The sequence below is a fragment of the Mytilus galloprovincialis genome, chromosome 1, assembly GCF_965363235.1.
Source record: "Mytilus galloprovincialis chromosome 1, xbMytGall1.hap1.1, whole genome shotgun sequence".
Classification (NCBI taxonomy): domain Eukaryota; kingdom Metazoa; phylum Mollusca; class Bivalvia; order Mytilida; family Mytilidae; genus Mytilus; species Mytilus galloprovincialis.
In genome coordinates this window covers 59,006,237-59,031,451 of record NC_134838.1, presented here as the reverse complement: position 1 = coordinate 59,031,451, position 25,215 = coordinate 59,006,237, and the positions used below count along the sequence as shown (strand labels likewise).

Below are 25,215 nucleotides of genomic sequence, written 5' to 3'. Positions count from 1 at the left end.
ATATTTTATAGATTCTTGTACAACACAGGTTGACCTCCAAAACTGTGTCTCAGATTTCCAAAAACATCAATAGAATAAATTTAATACCCAATTGAATTTAGTGGTCTCTTATGAATTGATGTTGCAAACTTCATTGAAGATTTATGAGAGAATGAAATACAATAGGAAAAATCTGAGACACAGTTTTGGAGGTCAAACTGTGTTGAGCAAGAATCTATGAAAAAATTTGGGATGCTATGAATAACAAAGAAGCTAAATTCTTTCAAGTATGGACATCACAATATGGCAACTAATTACATAACAATTAATTATGTAATAATTATGTCATAATAAAATTATCGCAATTTCTTTTGGTACCTCATTTATAAAATTTAAAGAAAGATGAGTGGAATTACATCAGTTTAAAGATGTCTGATTGGGGATGAAAAATCTTTGTTTTGTGCTACCTTAATAGGTAAATGAGAATGACAGTCTGATAATTCATAAAATGACAGGCTGAGCCATATTTCAAACAAGGGAACAGTCTCCATGAAGACATCTCAAACACATTAACATGTGTATTTGCTCTTTCCCCTTAATGCCCCATGCTTAGAAAAGAAGTAGCAAATACCACATTTACATTCTTTGGTTTGCTTAGTTGTTGTGTTGAACACACAACCTTCCACACACTAGAAGAACAAGCTCAGTAACCAGAAGACAACTGAAGCGTTAAAAATAAAAGATCAGAGACAGCAATGTGTTAATGCAACTCTTTACCTTTACTAGCGTATACTTTCTCATCCTGTGTATGTAATACTATGTTCTGTAAGCAGTGAACCATTAAACCTTACCTTTACTAGCATATACTTTCTCATCCTGTGTATGTAATACTATGTTCTGTAAGCAGTGAACCATTAAACCTTACCTTTACTAGCATATACTTTCTCATCCTATGTATGTAATACTATGTTCTGTAAGCAGTGAACCATTAAACCTTACCTTTACTAGCGTATACTTTCTCATCCTGTGTATGTAATACTATGTTCTGTAAGCAGTGAACCATTAAACCTTACCTTTACTAGCGTATACTTTCTCATCCTGTGTATGTAATACTATGTTCTGTAAGCAGTGAACCATTAAACCTTACCTTTACTAGCGTATACTTTCTCATCCTGTGTATGTAATACTATATTCTGTAAGCAGTGAACCATGGCACCAGTAGCAATTACTCTATCTTGCAATGACAAAGTGGTAAAATAGTCAAAATCAACTTCAAATGGGTTCAAAGGTGATGGATAGGTACACAGCTTGACAAGTTCTGCTATAATATCCCAGATATGTATGTCTGTAACAGAAAGAAATGTAAAAAGGTAAACAAAAAAATAGGAAAGAGAATTATGATCATAGATATATGATATGGTAGAGTTCCAATGAGACAACTCTCCATCGAATTCATAATTTGTAAAAATAAACCATCATAGGTCAAAGTAAGGTCTTCAACAGGGAGCCTTGGCCTGTTTGGTCTTGAGAATAGGGACAGGGATACAGTTTTTGGAAAGATTAGAACTTGTTCTAAATCTTTACTAAGGCACCGGCCTCCCTAACAACACGACAGGTTAGCTACTGTTACTAAATGTATTCACACTAAAATATAGTTCCCTATGGTTCTCATGTATGTGCACATAATACATGTAACAAGAGCTGTCAAAATGACAGTAAACCGGATTCTTTAACATTTATTTGTGTTCTGGCATTTATCAATATTACAAGGACCAAAACTCCTAATAGGAAATTTTAAAACGTTTGGTTGAACGGTTCATGAGTAAATGCACAGACACAACATTTTTTAAACTTTCAAGAACCGTAACTCCTGAACGGTAAAAGTCAAAATCGTCATTATTGAACTTGACCTCCATTTTGTTGTCAGTAACAACATATTAAAATTTTAAAAGGTTTGGTTGACTGGTTCATGAGTAAATGCACGGACACGAAATTTTTTAAACTTTCAAGAACCATAACTCCTGAACGGTAAAAGTAAAAATCGTCATTATTGAACTTGACCTCCGTTATGTTGTCAGTAACAACATATTAAAATTTTAAAAGGTTTGGTTGAACGGTTCATGAGTAAATGGACGGACACAACATTTTTCAAACTTTCAAGAACCGTAACTCCTGAACGGTAAAAGTCAAAATCATCATTATTGAACTTGACCTCCATTTTGTTGTCAGTAACAACATATTAAAATTTTAAAAGGTTTGGTTGAATGCTTCATGAGTAAATGCACGGACAACATTTGGTTGCCGCCGGCCCACCCGGCCGCCCGGCCGCCCGCCGTACATCCCCAAATCAATAACCTACATTTTCGACACAAAAATCCGGTTAAAAACTGAAAAAATGGGTAAATTATTGGAGCAATTCATTCAAGAATCTATGTCATTTAGTTGTGTTGATGTGCAGGCTTTTAAAAAAAACCCATTTTGATTAGGTAATTGGGTATTGATACAATACTAGTATGATTGACAACGTACCTGTCAACTGACCCGGATTCTGCGGGTGTGACCCGAGATTTTCACAATTCTGAGGGATCACCCGGATCACCCGCCGGGTCATGTAAATAACCCGGAAATTCCGAAAATGACCCGATTTCACCCGTATTTCTTAGCCTTGAGATTGATTTTCATGACATAAGTAATATTCCTTTGAAATACCGGCAAATTCGTAATTCTTCCATGAACATGCAGTTCATCTAGCTATGTAAACTGTCAAATTAAGTGACCCATTAAGTGCATGGCTTCACTTGACAGCTTTGGTGTCAAACACACTGTTGATTAACACCAATTACCTTAGCTTTAGGTCGTAAATAAATTGCCCTGTTGTTTTACAAAGATATTTCAACTAAGAGTTACTTCCCCTTATTTGTCACCATTCAAAATTATTCCTTATATTTACGTTTTATGGGTGAAAAAGATTAAATCATAATAATATAAAATTCAAATACATATTGAAAAATAACTTTTCATTATTTTTATACCTTTATACAATTTTTAAAAAAAAGTTGAAAATTATTTTTTTACATTTATACTTCCTTTAACTGTATTGCTATATTTTATCATAGTCTAATTTCCTTGTCTAATGAAAGTTTATATATGTAATACCTCTACATGGTATGTTTAAAGGCTAGTAGACTGATTTTAAAATTACATTTGAAGAATAATTTTAGATGATGACAAAAGTAAAGGACATAAGACTGTGATACACAAGTTAATAAAAATCTTTAAAAGTGTAATGAAATAATAATAAATAAGATTTAAAATGACTTAATCAAGTGAACATGCATTGATGTTTTGGTATCTTTGATATACATTATAAGAAAATGTACCATAAATACTGAAATTCAGCTCGAAAAAGTTCGTACGCGTTATGACCTGAGATTTGATTCTTCAATGCAGGTCATGACCTGCATTTTCATCGTCACAGGTTGACAGGTATGTGACAACTGTCATTAACACTAAACAATCAGAGACAAGGTAAACCTTTATTTACAATGCCCCACCTCCTAAACTGTCAATCAAATTGACCACATTACTTATCAACCTCAGTCTTACATAATTATACAGATCCCTCAATAAACATCCCAATACACAAATATTTGACCTCATAATTGAATACACAAATGTATTTATTAGATGTTTGATATATATAAGGATGATCAATTTATTTATTGCCTATTACTTTTGATCTCCATTATATAAAGTGATTCTGTAAATTATATCTGAAAGATAAATGATTAATGGATTAACAAGATCATTAAAAAAAATGAAATATGAAATTATGAATATAAATATGAATATATAAAAGATATTCAAGTAAGGCCTACAATTTACCTGATAAATTTCCAATAATCATCTGTAATCAATCAACAGTTTAGATTAGTTCACTTTTTTTTTTTTATCAGAAATGGCTTGAAACAGTTTTAAAATTTGAAAACTTTTAATTATAACAAACCATTGTTTATTAGTTTATTCCCCATCAATCATTAGAATTTTTTATTTGCAATTTTTTGTTTTTTTGAAACATGTTCAGAACATGCAACATTATTTGGATAAGATATAAACATGAGTTTAAATAAAATTGTGCAAATTAAAAGACCCATATTATTGAATTTGGGCTCATTTTATAATCATACTGGAAAAGCATGTTTCCTTCTAAAGACCTGCTGTTCATGCAATTTTCAGCATTATTGTTTTATTAATGTTCACTTTGCCCCACCATACCTTAATATGAAATTATTCAAACTACTCTTCTAATCTTTCCATGAGTGATTTTCATCACTTTGATTTGACAAGTTTGGTAAAAAAATGTCATATATACATTTTAATTAGACGAAAATACCACATGGATGCAGTTTCGTTTAGATTTGCCCAGGAACCAACTGAAAACATCAGCTATGTATGCCTGAAAAGGACTACAAAATAAGTAGGTAGTTTGTTTTTTTCACACATTCTGTTATTTCAGGAATGACAAATATTTTTTCTGTCTATGAAGAAATAACATAAAAAATGTAGTGCACACTGAACATCTTGCGTAGCAGGTTATATCAGAATTCCATTTTAAACTGGAATAAATCATGAACTAGAGGCTCTAAAGTGCCTGTGTCGTTCACCTTGGTCTATGCGCACATCATAAACGAAGGACACAGATGGATTCATTACAAAATTGTGTTTTGGTGATGGTGATGTGTTTGTAGATCTTACCTTACTGAACATTCTTGCTGCTTACAATTATCTCTATCTAATGAACCTATGAATCTATCCCAGTAGTTAAAATCTTTTGTAAAAATTTACAAAATTTATGAAAATTGTAAAAAATTGACTATAAAGGGGAATTACTTAATTGACCATTTTGGTTATGTTGACTTATTTGTAGTTTTTACTTTGCTGTACATTATTGCTTTAAACAGTTTATCTCTATCTATAATAATATTCAAGATAATTACCAAAAGCTGCAAAATTTTTCTTAAAATTACTAATTCAGGGGCAGCAACCTAACAATGGGTTGCCTGAATGGTCTGAAAATTTCAGGGGCAGGTAAACCATGACCCAACGAACAAATGTTTCCTGTCAAATTTGCTCTAAATGCTTTGGTTTCTGAGATTTTAGCCAAAAACTGCATTTTACCCTATGTACCATTTTTAGCCATGTCGGCCATCTTAGTTCACAAGTCGGGTCATAGGACACATTTTTAAACTAGATACCCTAAAGATGATTGTGGACAAGTTTGGTTCAATTTATCTCAGTAGTTTCAGAAAATATTTTTGTAAAAGATTACAAAAATTGACGAAAAATTGACAAAAATTGTCTATAAAGGGCAATATCTCGTTAAGGGGTCAACTGACCATTTTGGTCATGTTGACTTTTTTGTAGATCTTACTTTGCTGAACATTATTGCTGTTTACAGTTTATCTCTAGCTATAACAATATACAAGATAATAACCAAAAATGGCAAAATTTCCTTAAAATTACCAATTCAGGGGCAGCAACCCAACAATGGGTTGTCCGTTTCACCTGAAAAATTCAGTGCAGATAGATCTTCACCTGATAAACAATTTTGCACATGTCAGATTGCCTTAAATGCTTTGGTTTCAGAGATATAAGCCAAAATCTACATTTTACCCCTTTGTTCTATTTTTAGCAATGCACCATCTTGGTTGGTTGGCCGGGTCACATAAAACCTGCGTGACATGACATAAAGATCATAAAATATTTCCATACACCAAATATAGTTGACCTATGGCATATAATATTAGATAAAAAGCCCAAAACTCAAAAACTTAACTTTGACCACTGAACCATGAAAATGAGGTCAGGGTCACATGACATCTGCCTGCTAGATATGTACACCTTACAATCATTCCATACAACAAATATAGTAGACCTATTGCATATAGTATGAGAAAAACAGACCAAAACACAAAAATTTAACTATAAGGCCACACCAATTTGATTCCTTGTTCGACGGACCCGCCCGCACCTATTTTTTTCAAAACAGATTTTTTTTATTTTTTTTATATTCCCGCTTCCTGCATCCGGAAATGTAATCATGTCCATTTCCCGCACCGTTTTTTTTTTGTAAATATTATAAAAAGATATCAACATTTGTTTTTAAATCACAGTCTAACCTGTATATAATGATTTTAAACATAAAAGCACCCCTCCACACTTTGTAAATATCTGTGAGAATATTTGTTTCAGCATGAAACATATTTATCTAAAGCGGGAGTGCTCCGATATAAATTTATATCAGCGGGAATACCTGTAAAGAACAAAAAAATGGTTACTTTCCCCCTTACTTATATTCCCTATCAAAAAATTTTCGTTGTTAGAATAAAGTACAAAGAACTTCTGAAGGATTTGCCTTCAACTGCAATTATATTGTATGCTGGCGAAACAAAACTATCCATAGCCGCTGCATGTTTATGCACATGTCCTGATTGATTGAGGGGCCTGTCGTTCAGCAGTTATCGTTTGTTGATGTTGTTCATTGGTATTTGATCGTTGGTTTTTCTGTTCGAATTGTGTACGCTAATAATTTTGGGGTCCTTTATAGCCTGCTGTTTGGTCTGTATCAAAGCCCTGTGTAAAAGGCCGTATTTGACCTGTGTTTGTTATTATCAGGTTGAGAAGAACCCTCTCTCAGACAAGGGGTCATTTTACTGATGTAGAAAAGAAAATAGAAATACCAAGGATTTGTATAGTTCTTCTATACAAAACCTTTGAAAACTTAGAATTTTGTACTCAAAAAGAGGAGAGTTACATCATATTTTAAACAACTTTTTCTAAAAGAGGGGTCCACTTATTTTGAATAATATTAAACTGTTAAAGTAAATGTGTTAACATGGTTCAAGTCCAGGAGTATTACAAAATTCTTGGACATGTTTTGACCATTTAATACCAGATAGATATATAGTTCTTTGAGAAAATATGAGCCCTTTTGTACAAACAAATATATTATATTGATCCCTCATAAAACATGTAAAAGGGATATTTATATCATTAAGGGGATTATGACTTGGATGGAGAATTGTCTCATTGTCAGTCACACATACATAGACCAGATTTAATTATTTCTTGGTGAACAGGGAAAAAATACTTCAGAAATTAAAGAAATGTCAAAGTAAAAGTGAGAAATCAAGCTTTAATATTGTCAAAACCTACTATTTTATGTTTACAAAAAAAAATTATAATCGCTCGCCTTTACTTTTCAAGCTTCGCCTCAAAAATTTGCAAATTAAATATTTTTTTATTAAAATTTTCAAATCGCTCGCTCGCCCCAAATTTTGGAGTCCAAAAATCCGTAGAACAAGAAATTAAATTGGTGTGGCCTAACCACTGAACCACGAAAATGAGGTCAAGGTCAGATGACACCTGCCAGTTGGACATGTACACCTTACAGTCCTTCCATACACCGAATATACTAGCCCTATTGCTTATAGTATCTGAGATATGGACTTGACCACCAAAACTTAACCTTGTTCACTGATCCATGAAATGAGGTCGAGGTCAAGTGAAAACTGTCTGACAGACATGAGGACCTTGAAAGGTACGCACATATCATATATAGTTATCCTATTACTTATAATAAGAGAGAATTCAACATTACAAAAAATTTGAACTTTTTTTTCAAGTGGTCACTGAACCATGAAAATGAGGGCAAGGACATTGGACATGTGACTGACGGAAACTTCGTAACATGAAGCATCTATATACAAAGTATGAAGTATCCAGGTCTTCTACCTTCTAACATATAAAGCTTTTAAGAAGTGAGCTAACGCCGTCGCCGCCGCCGGATCACTATCCCTATGTCGAGCTTTCTGCAACAAAAGTTGCAGGCTCAACAAAAAATTGACTATAAAGGGCAATAACTCATTAAGGGGTCAACAGACCATTTAGGTCATGTGACTTTTTTTGTAGATTTTGCTGAACATTATTGCAGTTTACAGTTTATCTCTATCTGTAATAATATTCAAGATAGTAACCAAAAACGGCAAAATTTCCTTAAAATTACCAATTTAGGGGCAGCAACCCAACAACAGATTCTCTGATTCATCTGAAAATTTCAGGACAAATAGATTTTCATAAATTTTGTAAATTTTTACAAAAGATTTTAACTACTGGGATAGATTCATAGGTTCATTAGTTAGAGATAATTATAAGCAGCAAGAATGTTCAGTAAGGTAAGATCTACAAACAATTTTACCCCTGTCAGATTTGCTCTAAATGCTTTGGTTTCAGAGATATAAGCCAAAATCTACATTTTACCCCTATGTTCTATTTTTTGCCTTGGTGGCCATCTTGGTTGGTTGGCCAGGTCACCTGACACATTTTTTTAACTAGATTCCCCAATGATGATTGTGGCCAAGTTTGGTTTAATTTGGCCCAGTAGTTTCAGAGGAGAAGATTTTTGTAAAAGTTAACGACGGACGCAAAGTGATGAGAAAAACTCACTTGGCCCTTTGGGCCAGGTGAGCAAAAAAACATACATGATGTCACTGTCAAATGACAAAATTATGCTTATGAGCTGATAGACAAAACACTGTCAGCCAATCAGAAGAGGTGTTACGCCCGAAATTAAATTATTAAGATATGATTTTAAAAGGAAAAGAGGACATGGGAGCTGTCTGATTATCCTGTATTATAGTACATTGTACATTGAATTTCTTCAGTACTATTAATGTGTCTCATTTGATGAAATATTCTCTTGGTTTATCAAATATATTTAAATTTTTCATAACTTTTTTTTTGTTTTTATAAATTTTAAATTGACATGTATCTAAACATAAAATCTGTTTTTTTTTTTTTTTTTTTTTTTTTTGTGTGATTGGGTTGTGGTCATATTAATCTAAACTTGCTAAACCCAACTTCTCAATCATTGTTATTTTCCCTTTTTTAACCTGTTATATTGCATAAATATATATAATTGTGATATGCAAAACATTTTCTTTCATTTAAACACTGGTTTAAGGAAGCTTTCTTGTCATGTTTTGGAATTTTGGTCAGATTTTCGGAATCCTCTGGTTTTATCCATTTGAATGCCTTAACAAATTTTGCCCAGTGACCCCCATTTTTCTTTTTGTAATTCTGTTACATATATAATGATAAGCTGTCTGTTAAAGTCTTATAAAATTTATTAATTATTTTTTAATAGTTTTTGAGGACTTAAACTTGTCAATGATAAAGCTATGAAAAGTCAAGAGAGAACATTTTCCCGCCAAAATTTCAATGGCTAATATCTCAAAAAACAAGCACGGTGACCTACATATTTTTTTTGCTCTTTTGATTCCTTCATCAATTCACTATCAATATATGCTAGTGTTTTGAAAAGTTAATTACTTTGAAACTGAGAAGCCAACTCCCTTAATATATTAATACAATTACTGGCAATTATACATTTACATGAAATATACACCTATACCCATTTTAATTAAAAAAAATTACCATGGGAATTCCATTTGTTTGTTGATTTGAGACGTAATGGACTGTCTTTTTCCTGTGTGGAATCATTGGTCAATCTGATAAGTCTTTGATGGTTAGATCTGACCCAAACATATGGACAACTGTATCTAGCATAACCAGCTATTAGAAATAAGGTTGTGTCACTCTGGAATGAAAATTTGCAGTTAATTTTATGATGGGAGATGACTAAAAAAAATATTCAAAACATAAAGTAGCTATTTATTAATCTCCATTTTGCTAAAATATGATAAATAAATTAGATTTGATATTCATGAAAAAAGTAAATGATCTGCATTCCTTTCAACTGAAATTTTTGATGCATATTTCAATAGGAATGCAAGTGAGGATGTCGTGCTTAGAATACCACTATATACCTACTCATAATCTGATGTGTCAAAGAAATCATTACTTGGGCTCAAAGAATTTAGCAATTTAAAAAATAAAACAAAATAGTGAAGTACTTCTAGCTGAACAGTGACCTATAGCTTACATCCAAATCATTTAGTCTCTGTAGGATAGTTCACTCAATACATTGCATATTATACCACATATCTTTATACTTACAAGTCTATATATAAACTTACATCAACATTACTCTCTTTATCACTAGGTGAGGCTGGCGGTAATCCAATCCCTTTTGGTGCATTTAAATTCAGGTTCATCTGAGATCTTAGGGATATCAACAAGGATCGTCTGAAAATATAATTTTTATTTAGTCTTGATATAAATATATATATATTGTGCTCTTTTAGTGGGGAAAGTTTTGCACATATTTAGTCTTACTTTATTCAAATCTTGTTTTTCATGGCATACTTGTGGATCCATTTATTTCATTGTATCATACTTCATGAATTGGGGAAATATCTTATTTTCAAGGATATTAGATTCTGTGGTTTTGCCAAAATTTACATACAACCCTATGATTTTTTTGATTTTTTAAGAATTATATTCATGGTTCACATATATATGCTATGAGAATCAGTATCCCAAGAATAATATTATGAATTCCCAGTATTGGCCTTACATGTATAATGTTGATTTTTTTTTTACAATTATTCTCTTTTCCTTTCTGGTTGAAATACAAATCTTGTGTTTATATGAAAATAAAAGAACCATGCTCACAAACCCCCACACCCCTACATTGTACATGGGCAAACAAAATCTCACCAAAAATTTAAAATTCTTATAAAGAAGTACACCACTAATTAATGGCCCCATTGCTTTCTATGTTAAATTCCTCAATTTCGAGTGGTCACAGCTCTTTTATCTTAAGTTCAAATAAAGTGACAATCATTGCATGTCAAAGCAACACCTTCTGGTGTCCTGTACTGAAAAAATCAACATACCTTACATGGCATATAAGAAAGAACTGGTTCCCGGAACTTCGGATGTACCAAAACAGGTACTTCCGATCTGACAAAAAGGCAAAATGTACCCTCCTTTTTAAATTTCATGCCATTTTTTTATTATTCAAATTTATCAGTCAAAAATTGTTCTGCAATGATCACCAGTCATGCAGCTTTCATTTGATACCAAAATTAATAAAATATTTTAAATATTTTGAAAGTTATGTCCATGCATAGGAACTATTTTGTGTTAAATATGTACTACTTTCTGGTATGTGCTTTCTGGCCGGGCCTGAATTAGTGGTGTTACACCTATAACAGAACCAAACTTGCTATATTGACTTGAGCATTACTTTATTTCATTCTATGATCTATTTCAAGCAATAAAAAACATATAAAGCTTTAGTCCAAATACTATTTTATTAATTTTAAGCTCAAATTGAACTGGTAGTAACATATGGGTTATTCAAAGAAAACTGCATATGGATATTACCACTGGCCAATATACCTTTTTTATTCTCAATATTATTGTTTTATTTATTAATTTCTATTAGGAAAGCTATGTGCTTACTAATAGTCATATTTTTATCAGAGGTTCTTCATTAAATAAAAATATATCAGTTTAAACTTAAGACATAAATGAGAAATTATCCCCCCTTTTTTCTTGAAACTGGAAAAGGGCTTTTTTTTTTTGTATATACCATAATTCTGTGGTAAAACATAGATTAATAAGAGCAATTTATATATCCCTCAGCTAGATAACTTGCTAAACTGGTTCAAAATTGCATGTACAGTGAGATTTTAGAATTCTTATATGAGTATGTACCATTTGCCTTGATTGTAAAAGGCTACCATAAGAAAAACAAAAAATCTTGAAAAATCATAAGATTATTTTGACCAAGAGCTATTTTGTTCCATATACAAGTCATAAAATACTTGTTTTATTGATTTCAATCAGAAAAAATGCAAAAATAAGAACTTGGGGTCAAGTCTTAACTGCATGCATGCTGTATGACCATAAAAGGCTAACATACTTGAGTATGCCAATTTAAGAGCTTAAATTTCCCATAAGCAGCACGGTTGACCAAAAAAAGATGATTAAACATGATTACTAACATCAAATTGGACTTATTTTCATTGGAATAGGTACAACTTCTAAAAATTGGATTTCTGGTGATTCTCTGTAATAGGAAGTACACCACTAATTAATGGCCTCATTGCTTTCTATGTTAAATTCCTCAATTTCGAGTGGTCACAGCTCTTTATCTTAAGTTCAAATAAAGTGACAATCATTGCATGTCAAAGCAACACCTTCTGGTGTCCTGTACTGAAAAAATCAACATACCTTACATGGCATATAAGAAAGAACTGGTTCCCGGAACTTCGGATGTACCAAAACAGGTACTTCCGATCTGACAAAAAGGCAAAATGTACCCTCCTTTTTAAATTTCATGCCATTTTTTTATTATTCAAATTTATCAGTCAAAAATTGTTCTGCAATGATCACCAGTCATGCAGCTTTCATTTGATACCAAAATTAATAAAATATTCTAAATATTTTGAAAGTTATGTCCATGCGTAGGAACTATTTTGTGTTAAATATGTACTACTTTCTGGTATGTGCTTTCTGGCCGGGCCTGAATTAGTGGTGTTACACCTATAAAGGTCAACTTATGACCAATTCTTGTGGAAATGCACTTCTACCATATCATCTACATAGTTTCATGAAATTCTGTTGTGTTGTTTCATAGGAGTTGCAATGACAAGATTGATTGATTGTTGGCTGCTTAAGGTCCAGCAATGACAAGAAAAACAGGACTGAAAGACTGGGGACAGACAGATCTAAAACATCAAATCAAAACTTTGACCAGTGGGGTACAAGATTCATGCTATGTTTTTTTTTAATTTAATGCCATTTAGTGAGCATCCTTCTGTCCCCCATAGAAATTATGATTTTAACAACAGCATAACATTGACCTTGACCATTGTGATATTGACCTCTGTCTAGATCTTCATTTTATTTCATATTTATATAAGGTTGCTATCAGATTTGAAAAATTTGAGAAACACTAAGAAATGAAAATGACTGACATACTGACTGTTCAAAATCTATCTACACCTGCTACTAGTGCTAGTTCAAAGCAAGGGGTATAAACAGATATTGTATCAACATTTTGCCCACCTTGTAAGTTTATAATGAACGCAGGATCTGCAGATTGTCTCTTTTCTACCAGAACAAAAGTCAAACATAGTTATTTATAAGGAGATTATTCTAGTCTCTTTTGTATTGCTTCCATAGTGAGAATAATTATAGCCTTTGCATAGCTGTCAAAATTGATTTGAATGTAAATGCTGTGCACTGCACAGAGCATTTTATTGATAGAAATGGAAATTCATAATATATTGTTAATTATACCTGAGGATAAGGTATATAAAGATGTTATTTATTCCTTTCAGCTTCAAATATATTAAGTATAAACAAAATTTATAATATTTTTTTAGCCAGTGATAAGTATTGTGAGACAAACAAACTTTCAGTTCAAGGATATTAGACAACTAATTATTCAAAATAAATGAAATTTAACATAAATGATTTATTTCAATATAGAGTTATTTCCCTTTCTACATATTTTTATGTTAAAATAATGATTCAAACTTGAGAAATAAAACTACTAAATAAGCAAATAAACATATACTTTTAAGGAGGATGATAATCTAAAAATTGATTTATCTTCAGTTCCCTAGTATAATATGTAGTTTCAACCTTTGACTGCAAAGGCATATCAGGCTAGAATAGTCTATGCATAGATGAAATCTATGGTCTATGTAAATGCCAGAATAATTCAAGTTGTTAACATTTTTGATAGACTGATTCTTATACATTGTAACAGTTTTAAGAAGAGGATCACTTTTAGGCATTTTGGATGTTCTATCAAAATTCATGAAGAGACTACAACATGCACCAGTATATTTTTTTTTAAAGAATTATGATTTTGAATTGTTTTTCAGAAAGAAAAAGAATTAAAAATGTGCAAGTTACTTATTTTGTTAATTTTGATAAGGTTTCATCAACCCTGTATAAATGCCTCAGATAAATGCTGTTAGAACATTGTCTTTCTTAGCTTTATCATATCATTAATATGACTGATTCAGTATTAATATAAGTCATGGCAAAAGTGGCAAACCCCCAGTTCATTCTCTTAGATCAAAAACCTTTTCATCATTATATCCTTAATTCATCAAGACATTTTACTAATATATTAATTGAGAAACACACTTACTTCAAAGAATACAGTATGTAGTTTATAATAAGACAAACCATTCACACCCAGATAACAAGAAACATTCTCAATGAAACAGTAGCCTGTAAGAGAACTGACCGTAGATGACCTTTATAATTGTGATCAATTTCAACGGCACATCTGCCTGACTGCCCAGTTCCAAAAAGATTCAAAATGTATGTAGAAGTGCTTATTATTCTTTGATTTCATGGACATATGTTCAACTGTTTAAAAATGTCTATTATATTATAGAAGAACTCTTTAAAATATTCAAATTCCACTAGGTTTTCACCATTTCCTGATTTTTGCCCCAGGACGGTTACTTTGCCCAATTAGCATGATGAGTAAAACAAAATATTTAAAATATAGGACCTGTACATTCATACAGTCATCTTATTAATGCTACTTACCAAGGGAATGCACATATTTCAGAAAAGAATGTCAAATTCACATCATTTAGTCATTATGGATATTTGTCTCTCAATTACAATCAATCATTGAATCAAATTGTTGGTTATTGTGGGTGTTGCACTTTGAAATCTCTCACAAATAAAGACCATTCTGTTGCATAAAGATTAACTCATCTCACAGGAGAGTACAGATGCAGAGCCAGAAAAAGAAAAAAAGGGGGTGGGGTTATTTCAGAAAATGGAATAAATTTGGGATACAATGAACAAAAATCATTTTTGTTCCGATAAAAGGGGTGAACATCCTCTATCCAACCTGAATCTGCTGCTGGAGTAATAAATGACTCAAACACTTTAGGTGTATATTTGAACCATTCATGTGGGGTATTCAGTTTTTTGTGCAATAAATCACTGAACCAGCAGTAGTCAATCACTAATCTTATCAACTATTGCTCTGATCTATTGTTGAGGCCTCTCATTGAGGAATTCAGTAATCATGTAAAAGATTTACAATGTTATCATAGAAACCAATTACAGTCAGAAAGGATCCTCATGAGTACAGTTAAGGGTATGGATAACCATGGATGTATAATCTTTATGGCTTATATATTTATTGGATAACTGGCCAACTTATGAACAGTACATCAATAAAGTATTGGCTATATATAAGTAAAGATGACAAAATGTTATATAATGACCAAGAAGTTTTGAATATTTGGTTGATTAATTTTGGGAATATTCTGTAATACTGCAATGAATAACCATGCATAATTGATTAACAAAGTACTTAAAAGGCTAAAATAAAATAGTCATATACTGAGGTCATATATTACAAGGTTACTTCAAGGAGAATTATAACAAATTATATCTAAATTGGAATTTCCAAAATTTATATAAAAGAAATCATTCAAATTTGATGTCAGAAATCATGTGACAATCTTTCTGATCTGGATTATCAGGTTGGTCATCTAGACTGGGAGAATATTTAATTTCTTTTACAATTGTCAAAATTAATGAACATAATTGGCATTCATCTTGTCTACCACTGAAAGTCAGTTTAAATTGTAGACGAGATAAATTTGGGGAAATGATTACTTTTATAAAGCTTTTCTTTGTGAAAATAAGATAGGCAGGCATCTTGCATACTATAATTTTCTTTATAACTAGGAAAATACTTTTTTTATAAATAAAAGATTTTCAACATGCTAAAAAATAAAATATGCACAAGAGCATTTCATAATTATATAGCTCTTTCCTTTTTTCTTGTCAAAAATTACAATTCTTTGATGGCTTACTGATTTAACTAATAAACACAGTCAGATGATATTCATTAATTTCAAATCAAGTCTTTTATGTTTTGTAATATTAACACATTGTATTCATTGAAGTAAAAGGTTCTAAAAGACCTTTAAAAATGTTTATTATTTCAAACTTATACAATTCACTCCAACTGTGAAGCAATTGTTATCGCCTCATCAGTTTGGTAACATTGTTTGCAGTTGTTTATTTCTTTTGCAGTGAATTGCATAATATAGGACACATTTTCACCTGTGTTAATCCTTAAGTGAGCACACACTTATTATTGTTGTTTGGGTGTTTTGTTTTTTTTCTATAATCTAGACATTATTTTGCATTTAAGACCACAATTAAAAAAAATTTGGTTTGCCCAAATCCTACCCAAAGGTTGAGACAGTGGGTAGGTATTTAGGCATTTTCTTTTTTTTTTCAAAAAGATAAATTGAAGTATCAGGTGTCTATTAGTCTTCATGCCTATCTGATTAAAAAAAAACTTCTTCAAATCAGGACAATAAAAGAATTTGAGTAGGCAGCTTTTTTCTGGGTAGGTAGCGTTTGGGCAAACAAACTTATTCTTTTTTATGGCCTAACCTCATTTTCTAAAGAGAGAGATTATATGTTGGGGAAAAAGCATTCATAAACATTTTGATGAGACAGTTTCATTAATGAAATAATTTCTGTGCAGATTCTTAAATGAAGGTGGTAAAAAGGGGGGATTTCAGATCAAAGTGCATAATAAAGAAAATAAAACAAGAATGCATACATTTTCATACTAAATATAAAAAAGAAGGTGTGGTATGATTGCCAATGAGAAAACTCTCTACAAGAGACTAAATGAAACAAACATTAACACTATAGGTCACTGTAGGGTCTTCAACAATGAACAAAGTAAGTATATATATATAATGTATACATCCCAACTCCTCATTTAAAGTAAGGGGAAAATAGGAAGTAGGCGTTTGACAGATTTGTGAAGTTCTTACACAATTTTTTAAACCAAGATTCCAAGTGGTGAAGTTGAAATCATCCCTTCTTAAATTTTAAGGATATCATCACTAGTTGAACTGTTTTGGAATATCCGTTTCACAAATGTCAACTGATATACAAATTCCAAAACCTTTTTCCTGAATGTGACCTACAACATTAGACCATGGAAGTATTATAATACTTCCATGATTAGACTTGTCACCAAGTTTTTACTAACATGAGCATCACAACAGATGCGTTGAACATGTGGAGCAAGATCTGCTTACCCTTCCAAAACACCAAATATAACACCCAAATTTCGATGGGGTTTGTATTGCTCAGTATTTTGTTTTCTATGTTGTGTTTTGTGTACTGTTGTATGTAGCCTGAGTTGTTGGTTTATTTTTCTCTTATTATGAGTTTAAATGTTACTTTGGTATTTTTCATCTCTCTTTGACAACTTAAAAAGTTTGAGCTGCTGACCAAATAGGAATGTTTTCTGCTCATAAATTTCTAAGATAAGTGCGACCATACCTATTTAAAAATTCAAAAGAGTGTGCAAACAGGAAGCGACCTCTGTAATGATAGTGTCCAATTCACTTTAAATCTTCAAGTCAAGATGTCTTTAAGAAATTTGTTTCTCATATTTCTATACTTTTCCTAAATTGTTAGTAACTAATCTGGTTTTCTTCACATTGAGGCTGTTATGTATTAAATAAAGTTTCTCGAGATTCATTATATAACTTCCTGTAAAAGTGGATTTGTTTGCAAGTTGTTTGTTTTGAATTTCCAATGCGGTTACTTTACATGCAGGAATTAAATTTGCCCATTGAACATTTTAATGTGACTTTTTTTACATCAATATACTAATCTATTAGTACAATTTATAAAGCTCTGAAAATATTATAATGCATTTTATGTGAATATGAACTAAGTTCATTTTCAACCTATACATATAGTTGTTCAGTACATCTCAAATACTTTCTGACAAAATGCTTTTTTGAGTTTTGTTACTTCTTCAACACTTTTCATACAATATTATATTTAATTTTTCTCATACAATTTATAGTGTAGATAATCCATGGACACTGCTTCCTGACAAATGCTTTAATCTTGTATGCTTACTCATATTTTTTATTAAATTGAATATATTAAATATTTTTGCTACCAAAAAAGACATGATTTATAGCAGTATCATAATTCTAATTTTAAACATCAAACCTTTTATCAAATTCAATTAATTCTAAATGTTTAACTTGTGTGACTTAATTAAGAAACAGCCTAAATTGTTATAGCATCTCTGATCTTGACTTTGTTAAGTCTTTTGAATAGCTGTGTTATGTTTGACAACGAAAAAACATTCTTCAAACTTTTTATAGATGTAATAATTGGTACTGAAATGAGGTGCATGATCATCTTCATTTGTTTTCTTACTTTGATTTTTCTGTTTTCTTTGACATCAAAACTTTTTGGGTGTAGTTCAGATGCTTAAATAAGATGTGCAACAGCTGAAGATGAGGATGTTTTTATTGATTTCAAGCATGTCAAAATATTTGTATCATACAAAATTAAGCTTTATTCGAGTAGAATATTATATCACAAATATCTGCATTCATTGTTTGTTGTAGATGAACACACAACCAGGTGCTCCGCAGGGTGCAGCTTTATACGACCGCAGAGGTCGAACCCTGAACGGTTGGGGCAAGTATGGACAAAACATTCAAGCGTGATACAGCTCTGAATTTGGATTGTGATCAAATTTTTGACATTACATGGTTTTTTTTTACACAAAACAAATGTCAAGATTTTACAAATCAATTAAAGATTTCTTCTTCAAACTTTTTAAATCTAAAATTAAATAGTTGATCATGACACAGCATAGGTTTCTGACACAGAACAAATGTGGTCTAATGAACTTAAAAGTTTTTTTTGCCTTTGAGCAATTCACTATGCTGTTGAATATTAATCCTCTCAAAAAAATGTTTGAAGAAATTTTCTTTTTATTTATGAAATCTGAAATGAGAAAAATTTAACCCCCCCCTTTTTTTTCACATCCCCGTTTCCCTTTTTCCAAAACTGATATCAATTCAAATTTCTAATGGAGTTTGCAACAATAACTACTCTTTTAAATACATCATAAAATATTAAAATGTAAAATAAAGTGCTTGTTATCACTGAATGGTAAAGATTGGTTGGTTTTAAAAGTGAATATACATTGTTTATTGTATAAAACAATAAAAAAAACTTCATCAGCAACATTTTATATTGGCAAATTTCCAATGAAGTTATTTACATAAAGTTATTGGCAAATAAAAATAGAAAATGACATCATAGTCATGTCTGGCAAATGTCCAACATACATTATCTAAAAACATTTTAGATAAGATAAGGAAAAAAAGCTTCATCAGCAACATTTTATATTGGCAAATTTCCAATGAAGTTATTTACATAAAGTTATTGGCAAATAAAAATAGAAAATGACATCATAGTCATGTCTGGCAAATTTCCAACATATATTATCAACTACTATTCTATACAAAGAAAGATAACTCCAATTGAAAATTAATTGCTATTGCACAATATTGTGCAATTAGATATTTCTTGCTATTGTGCAATACTGTGCAATTGAAAATTTCTTGCTATTGCACAATACTTGATATGGAATCCTGATTTGGACCAACTTGAAAACTGGGCCCATAATCAAAAATCAAAGTACATATTTAGATAAAGCATATCAAATAAGCCCAAGAATTTAATTTTTGTTAAAATCAAACTTAGTTTAATTTTGGACCCTTTGGACCTTAATGTAGACCAATTTGAAAACTGGACCAAAAATTAAGAATCTACATACAGAGTTAGATTTGGCATATCAAAGAACCCATTTATTCAATTTTTGATGAAATCAAACAAAGTTTAATTTTGGACCCCCATTTGGACCAACTTGAAAACTAGGCCAATAATTAAAAATCTCAGTACATTTTTAAATTCAGCATATCAAAGAACCCCAAGGATTCAATTTTTGTTAAAATCAAACTAAGTTTAATTTTGGACCCTTTGGACCTTAATGTAGACCAATTTGAAAACGGGACCAAAAATTAAGAATCTGCATACATGGTTAGATTCGGCATATCAAAGAACCCCAATTATTCAATTTTTGATGAAATCACACAAAGTTCAATTTTGAACCCTTTGGGCCCCTTATTCCTAAACTGTTAGGACCAAAACTCCCAAAATCAAACCCAACCTTCCTTTTATGGTCATTAACCTTGTGTTTAAATTTCATAGATTTCTATTCACTTATACTAAAGTTATGGTGCGAAAACCAAGAATAATGCTTATTTGGGCCCTTTTTTGGCCCTTATTTCCTAAACTGTTGGAACCAAAACTCCCAAAATCAATCCCAAACTTCCTTTTGTGGTCATAAACCTTGTGTCAAAATTTCATAGATTTCTATTCACTTAAACTAAAGTTATTGTGCGAAAACCAAAAATAATGCTTATTTGGGCCCCTTTTTGGCCCCTAATTCCTAAACTGTTCAGACCTCAACTCCAAAAATCAATCCCAACCTTCCTTTTGTGGTCATAAACCTTGTGTTAAAATTTCATTGATTTCTATTTACTTATACTAAAGTTATTGTGCGAAAACCAAGAATAATGCTTATTTGGGCCCTTTTTTGGCCCTTATTTCCTAAACTGTTGGAACCAAAACTCCCAAAATCAATCCCAAACTTCCTTTTGTGGTCATAAACCTTGTGTCAAAATTTCATAGATTTCTATTCACTTAAACTAAAGTTATAGTGCGAAAACCAAGAAAATGCTTATTTGGGCCCTTTTTGGCCCCTAATTCCTAAAATGTTGGGACCAAAACTCCCAAAATCAATCCCAACCTTCCTTTTGTGGTCATAAACCTTGTGTCAAAATTTCATAGATTTCTATTCACTTAAACTAAAGTTATAGTGCGAAAACCAAGAAAATGCTTATTTGGGCCCTTTTTGGCCCCTAATTCCTAAAATGTTGGGACCAAAACTCCCAAAATCAATCCCAACCTTCCTTTTGTGGTCATAAACCTTGTGTTAAAATTTCATTGATTTCTATTCACTTTTACTAAAGTTAGAGTGCGAAAACTAAAAGTATTCGGACGACGACGACGACGCCAACGTGATAGCAATATACGACCAAAAAATTAAAATTTTTGCGGTCGTATAAAAACCAAAGTTGCATTTTAGCTGTATGTTGACCTCCAGGTATTGGTTTCTTATTTGTGTTTTGGGCTTGCTGTCTCATTGTTGTATTCCCAACAAGCAAAAAACAAAACTATATTCTAATATCATACAAGACAAACAATTTGTCTACATCAAAACTTTGAATAGACTCCTCAGGACACTAAACTCAGAAAAGTTTTGTAATTGTATTCACTGAAATGATGCTTTTTCATTGTCAAATATGAAAATGAAATTGAAAATACACACAAATATAATGATACATGATATTTGTTAATCCCCCCTTTGGTATGCTTCCTATTGTTTAGACACCCTGGATAGTAAAACAATTCATTTGATTCTGAAATAATAAACTCTATTTCCATGTGGTTTTCCTGTTACGAGAAACCAATAAAACAACATTTAATAGAAGCAGGCATAGATTACAGTAGCCAATGACAAATCAATAGAATAAAGTCTATTTAAAGTATGATTTCGAAATAAATCAGAACAGAGGCAAAGAAAAATAATTAAAGAAATATAGTTCTGATTGAAAAATCAACATGATAGAAGAAACAGCTTAATTCTGGACATAAAATTTTTATCTAATGTGCTACATTGATTAATATAGTAACTTAGTTAGAACTTTTTGGTATTGATTATTGGATAGAACATGTAATGTTTATTATACATATATATATCATTTTATCATTATAAGAAATCTTCACATAGTTGCTCATAAGGAAGTTTTCACAGTTGAAAATAAGGCAATTTTTTCTTTTCTTTTTTAAAAACTAGCAATGAAAGTAAAACAAGCATGAAGAAAAAAAGTCTGGAAAACTGATTTGTTGGACTGACGGACGTACAGAAATACTGACAGAGTGCAAACCTAAAGTCCCCTTTGACTTCGTCAGTAGCTATACATAGGGGACTTATAATCTTTAACTAATACAATGGGCCTATATTTGGAGTAAAAAAAATTCATAATATCTTTTTGAAGCCTTGATTGTGAACTAAACTAGCTAAGGCCTTATATTAGGGAGCAACCAATAAACTTCTAGGGGTATATCTTTTTTCTTAGTCAGAATTTTTTCTCTCGCACAAACAAATTTATTCAGATTTAAAAAAAAAAATCTTAACATTACAACACAAGGTTTTCATGGTTTTGGGCAAATTTGGGATCAGAATATTTTTAAGAAAACATCATACCCCCTCCGCCCCTGGTATTCTCTTTTGAAACTCAATTTTAAACTCCCTCATAAAAACAACTTGTAAAACTAGAGGCTCTAAAGAGCCTGTGTCGCTCACCTTGGTCTATGTGAATATTAAACAATGGACACAGATGGATTCATGACAAAATTGTGTTTTGGTGATGGTGATGTGTTTGTAGTTCTTACTTTACTAAACATTCTTGCTGCTTACAATTATCTCTATCTATAACAGTACTTTCTGTGGAAAATGTTATTGAAAATCTTCAAATTTTAAGAAAATTGTTAAAAATTGACTATGAAGGGCAATAACTCCTTAGGGGGGGCAATTGACTATTTTGGTCATACTGACTTATTTTTAGTTCTTACTTTGCTGTACATTATTGCTGTTTACAGTTTATCTCTATCTATAATAATATTGAAGATAATAACAAAAAACAGCAAAATTTCCTCAAAATTACCAATTCAGGGGCCAGCAACCTAACAACCGATTATCCGATTCATCTGCAAATTCCAGGGCAGATAGATCGTGATCTGATCAACAATTTTACTTCCTGTCAGATTTGCTCTTAATGCTTTGGTTTTTGAGTTATAAGCCAAAAACTGCATTTTACCCCAATGTTCTATTTTTAGCCATGGCGGCCATCTTGGTTGGTTGGCCGGGTCACCGGACACATTTTTTAAACTAGATACCCCAATGATGATTATGGCTAAGTTTGGTTAAATTTGGCCCAGTAGTTTCAGAGAAGATTTTTCTAAAAGATTACTAAGATTTACGAATCAAAGAGCTGAAAGCTCTGAAGAAAAATGACGCCACTGTCTCTAATATTGGGATAGTATTTATGCAAGTCTTGATTTTCACATACCGTAATTAGTTTAACAATGCAACATGTCTCGTAAGCATATAATTGATATTCGTATATATGTGTGTGTGTGAAGTGAAGGTGACAACTGGCTGTTTTTTTAAGACAAATGAATAGGTCAAGACTACCTGAATTGTACAAATAAATACCGTAGAAAGGCTTGTATATTTCTCACTGGTACATAGTCTGAATCCGGGTCCGTTCGCGCCCACTCATGTTCGCCCCCACTCATGTTCGCCCCCTTTCACTTTCACACCCTAAATGTTCGCACCCAATCTTAATTGGTTTTGTGTTTAATAACTCTGTAAGCAAGTGTTTTCTTATAAGTATAATTGTTGTCATTGTCTCAAAATAAAGTGAGACAGCATTTTTATTTGTGTTGAATAAATCTTAATCATGTTTTGGATAGCGTATTGTTAAAAATAATAATAATCCTTTCTAATTAAAGTGGTATTTTGTCAACGTTTTATTTTGTGTTGAATAACTCTTAATCATGTTTTGGTTAGTGTATTGCTATAACATTGTTTCATTGACTTCTTTCAAAATGAAGTGAGATTCTGACTATGTTTTTTCTGTGTGTTGAATAGATTTTATCATGTTTTGGTTATAATAGTGGATTGCTATATTTTGGTTCCTATATTTTATTGTTTCGTTGTTTCAGATCAAAGGGACCAAGCTGTTAAAAACAATTATCTTTTGTGTTTTTCCTTTAAAATCTTCAATGTTTTACTCATACCAAGCTATAAATACATTCAGTATTTACACCAAAGCAATTTAAAACAACAATCATGATTTTCCAATTATTCAACTTGAATTTGAATTAAAATTGAGCGCGAATGAGTAGAGTGCGAACGGACCTTGGGTGCGAACGTGCGAGGTGCGAACCTGCAAGGTGCGAAAGTGTATTGGGCGCGAACAGACCTGATACCACAAAATATTAAGTAAATAATATTTTTGTTACTGTTATCAAAGGTCTAATGAAACTCAGGTAAATTCAAACATTTGTCAAAGAATTCTAGTCAAACCAGCACCTGGTTAAATTGGCACCTGGACAAATCAGCACCTGGTTAAATCGACACCTGATATAGTCAATTCGTCACCCATGTTAAATATATATTTTAACTGTATTTTAAGCAAAAAGAGTAAAAATAAGTAAGGGGTTGCCAGAACTTTTTTCAGTATTTAAGCAAAAAGAGTTAAATACTAACTTTCACATTTTTGGGTGTTCATTGTACATTTTGTATATATTTATTTTTCTCAACTAAATGACATTTTTGGTGTATTTTTAATGATATATATATATGAGTAGTCAAAATAATTATTACGTCTGGCAAGGCTTTTTTAATTTTATTCTGGGACACCTTTCTATGACCGCAAGGCTATGTTAATTTTTTTCTGGGACGCCTTCCTAAGAAAGCCTTCCTACGAACTTCGTAAGAAGACGTCACAGAAAAAAAATAAAATAGCCTTGCCAGACGTCATAATTATTTGGACTAATACATGAGATATTGGATATTTTTATGCATTATTTAAACCAGTTGAGCATTTTACAGGATTGTTTGTTTAATGCTTTTTAAACTTTACTGAAAAAAAACACCTTAAATTTGCTTATTATTTGGCATGAAAGTTTGATTTATTGAAAGGGACTCATAGTTTTCCATTTTTTTTTTTAATAATTGTCTAATTGTTAAAACAACAGCTTGGGTAAGGGCTTCGTTGTTTACCTTTATACATAACAAAATAATTTCTCTTTGGTTTCGTTGTTTACCTAAATACACAACAACATATTCACTATGTACTTGGTAACAGTTATTAATTAATTGAATAGAAAATATTATAACAAATATTATTGGATGCCGAATTGACGTCAAATAGGTGCCGATTTGACTAGATGCCAATTTAACCAGGTGCCGATTTGACTAGATGCCAATTTAACCAGGTGCCGACTTGACTTGTACGTTTCAATTCCTCTGCGATCGTTTGCGGTATTTTCTTGAGAAAAACCTATTTTCCATCATCAAATAGAAGAAGAAACTGCTTGAAAATGATTCTGGAACGCTTCATGATTGTTAAAATAAGTTAAATTCACTCAAAAAACAATTTTAAAACTTGCGATGTTTAAACAGGAAGTTTCAAAAGCACGTGTAAAAAAAGAAAT

The 25,215-nt window shown here is 31.5% G+C and overlaps 1 protein-coding gene across 1 annotated transcript in view; it reads right to left on the bottom strand.

Annotated features, from left to right (window-relative positions):
- LOC143079844 (uncharacterized) overlaps nucleotides 1–25,215 on the bottom strand; it is a 49,224-nt gene that overhangs the window by 1,745 nt on the left and 22,264 nt on the right. The window contains exons 4-6 of the mRNA XM_076255481.1: nucleotides 10,077–10,185; nucleotides 9,475–9,637; nucleotides 1,127–1,324 (exon numbers count right to left, since the gene is read on the bottom strand). Of these exons, the coding sequence (XP_076111596.1) occupies nucleotides 1,127–1,324; nucleotides 9,475–9,637; nucleotides 10,077–10,185 (470 nt within the window). The remainder of the gene's footprint in view (nucleotides 1–1,126; nucleotides 1,325–9,474; nucleotides 9,638–10,076; nucleotides 10,186–25,215) is intronic.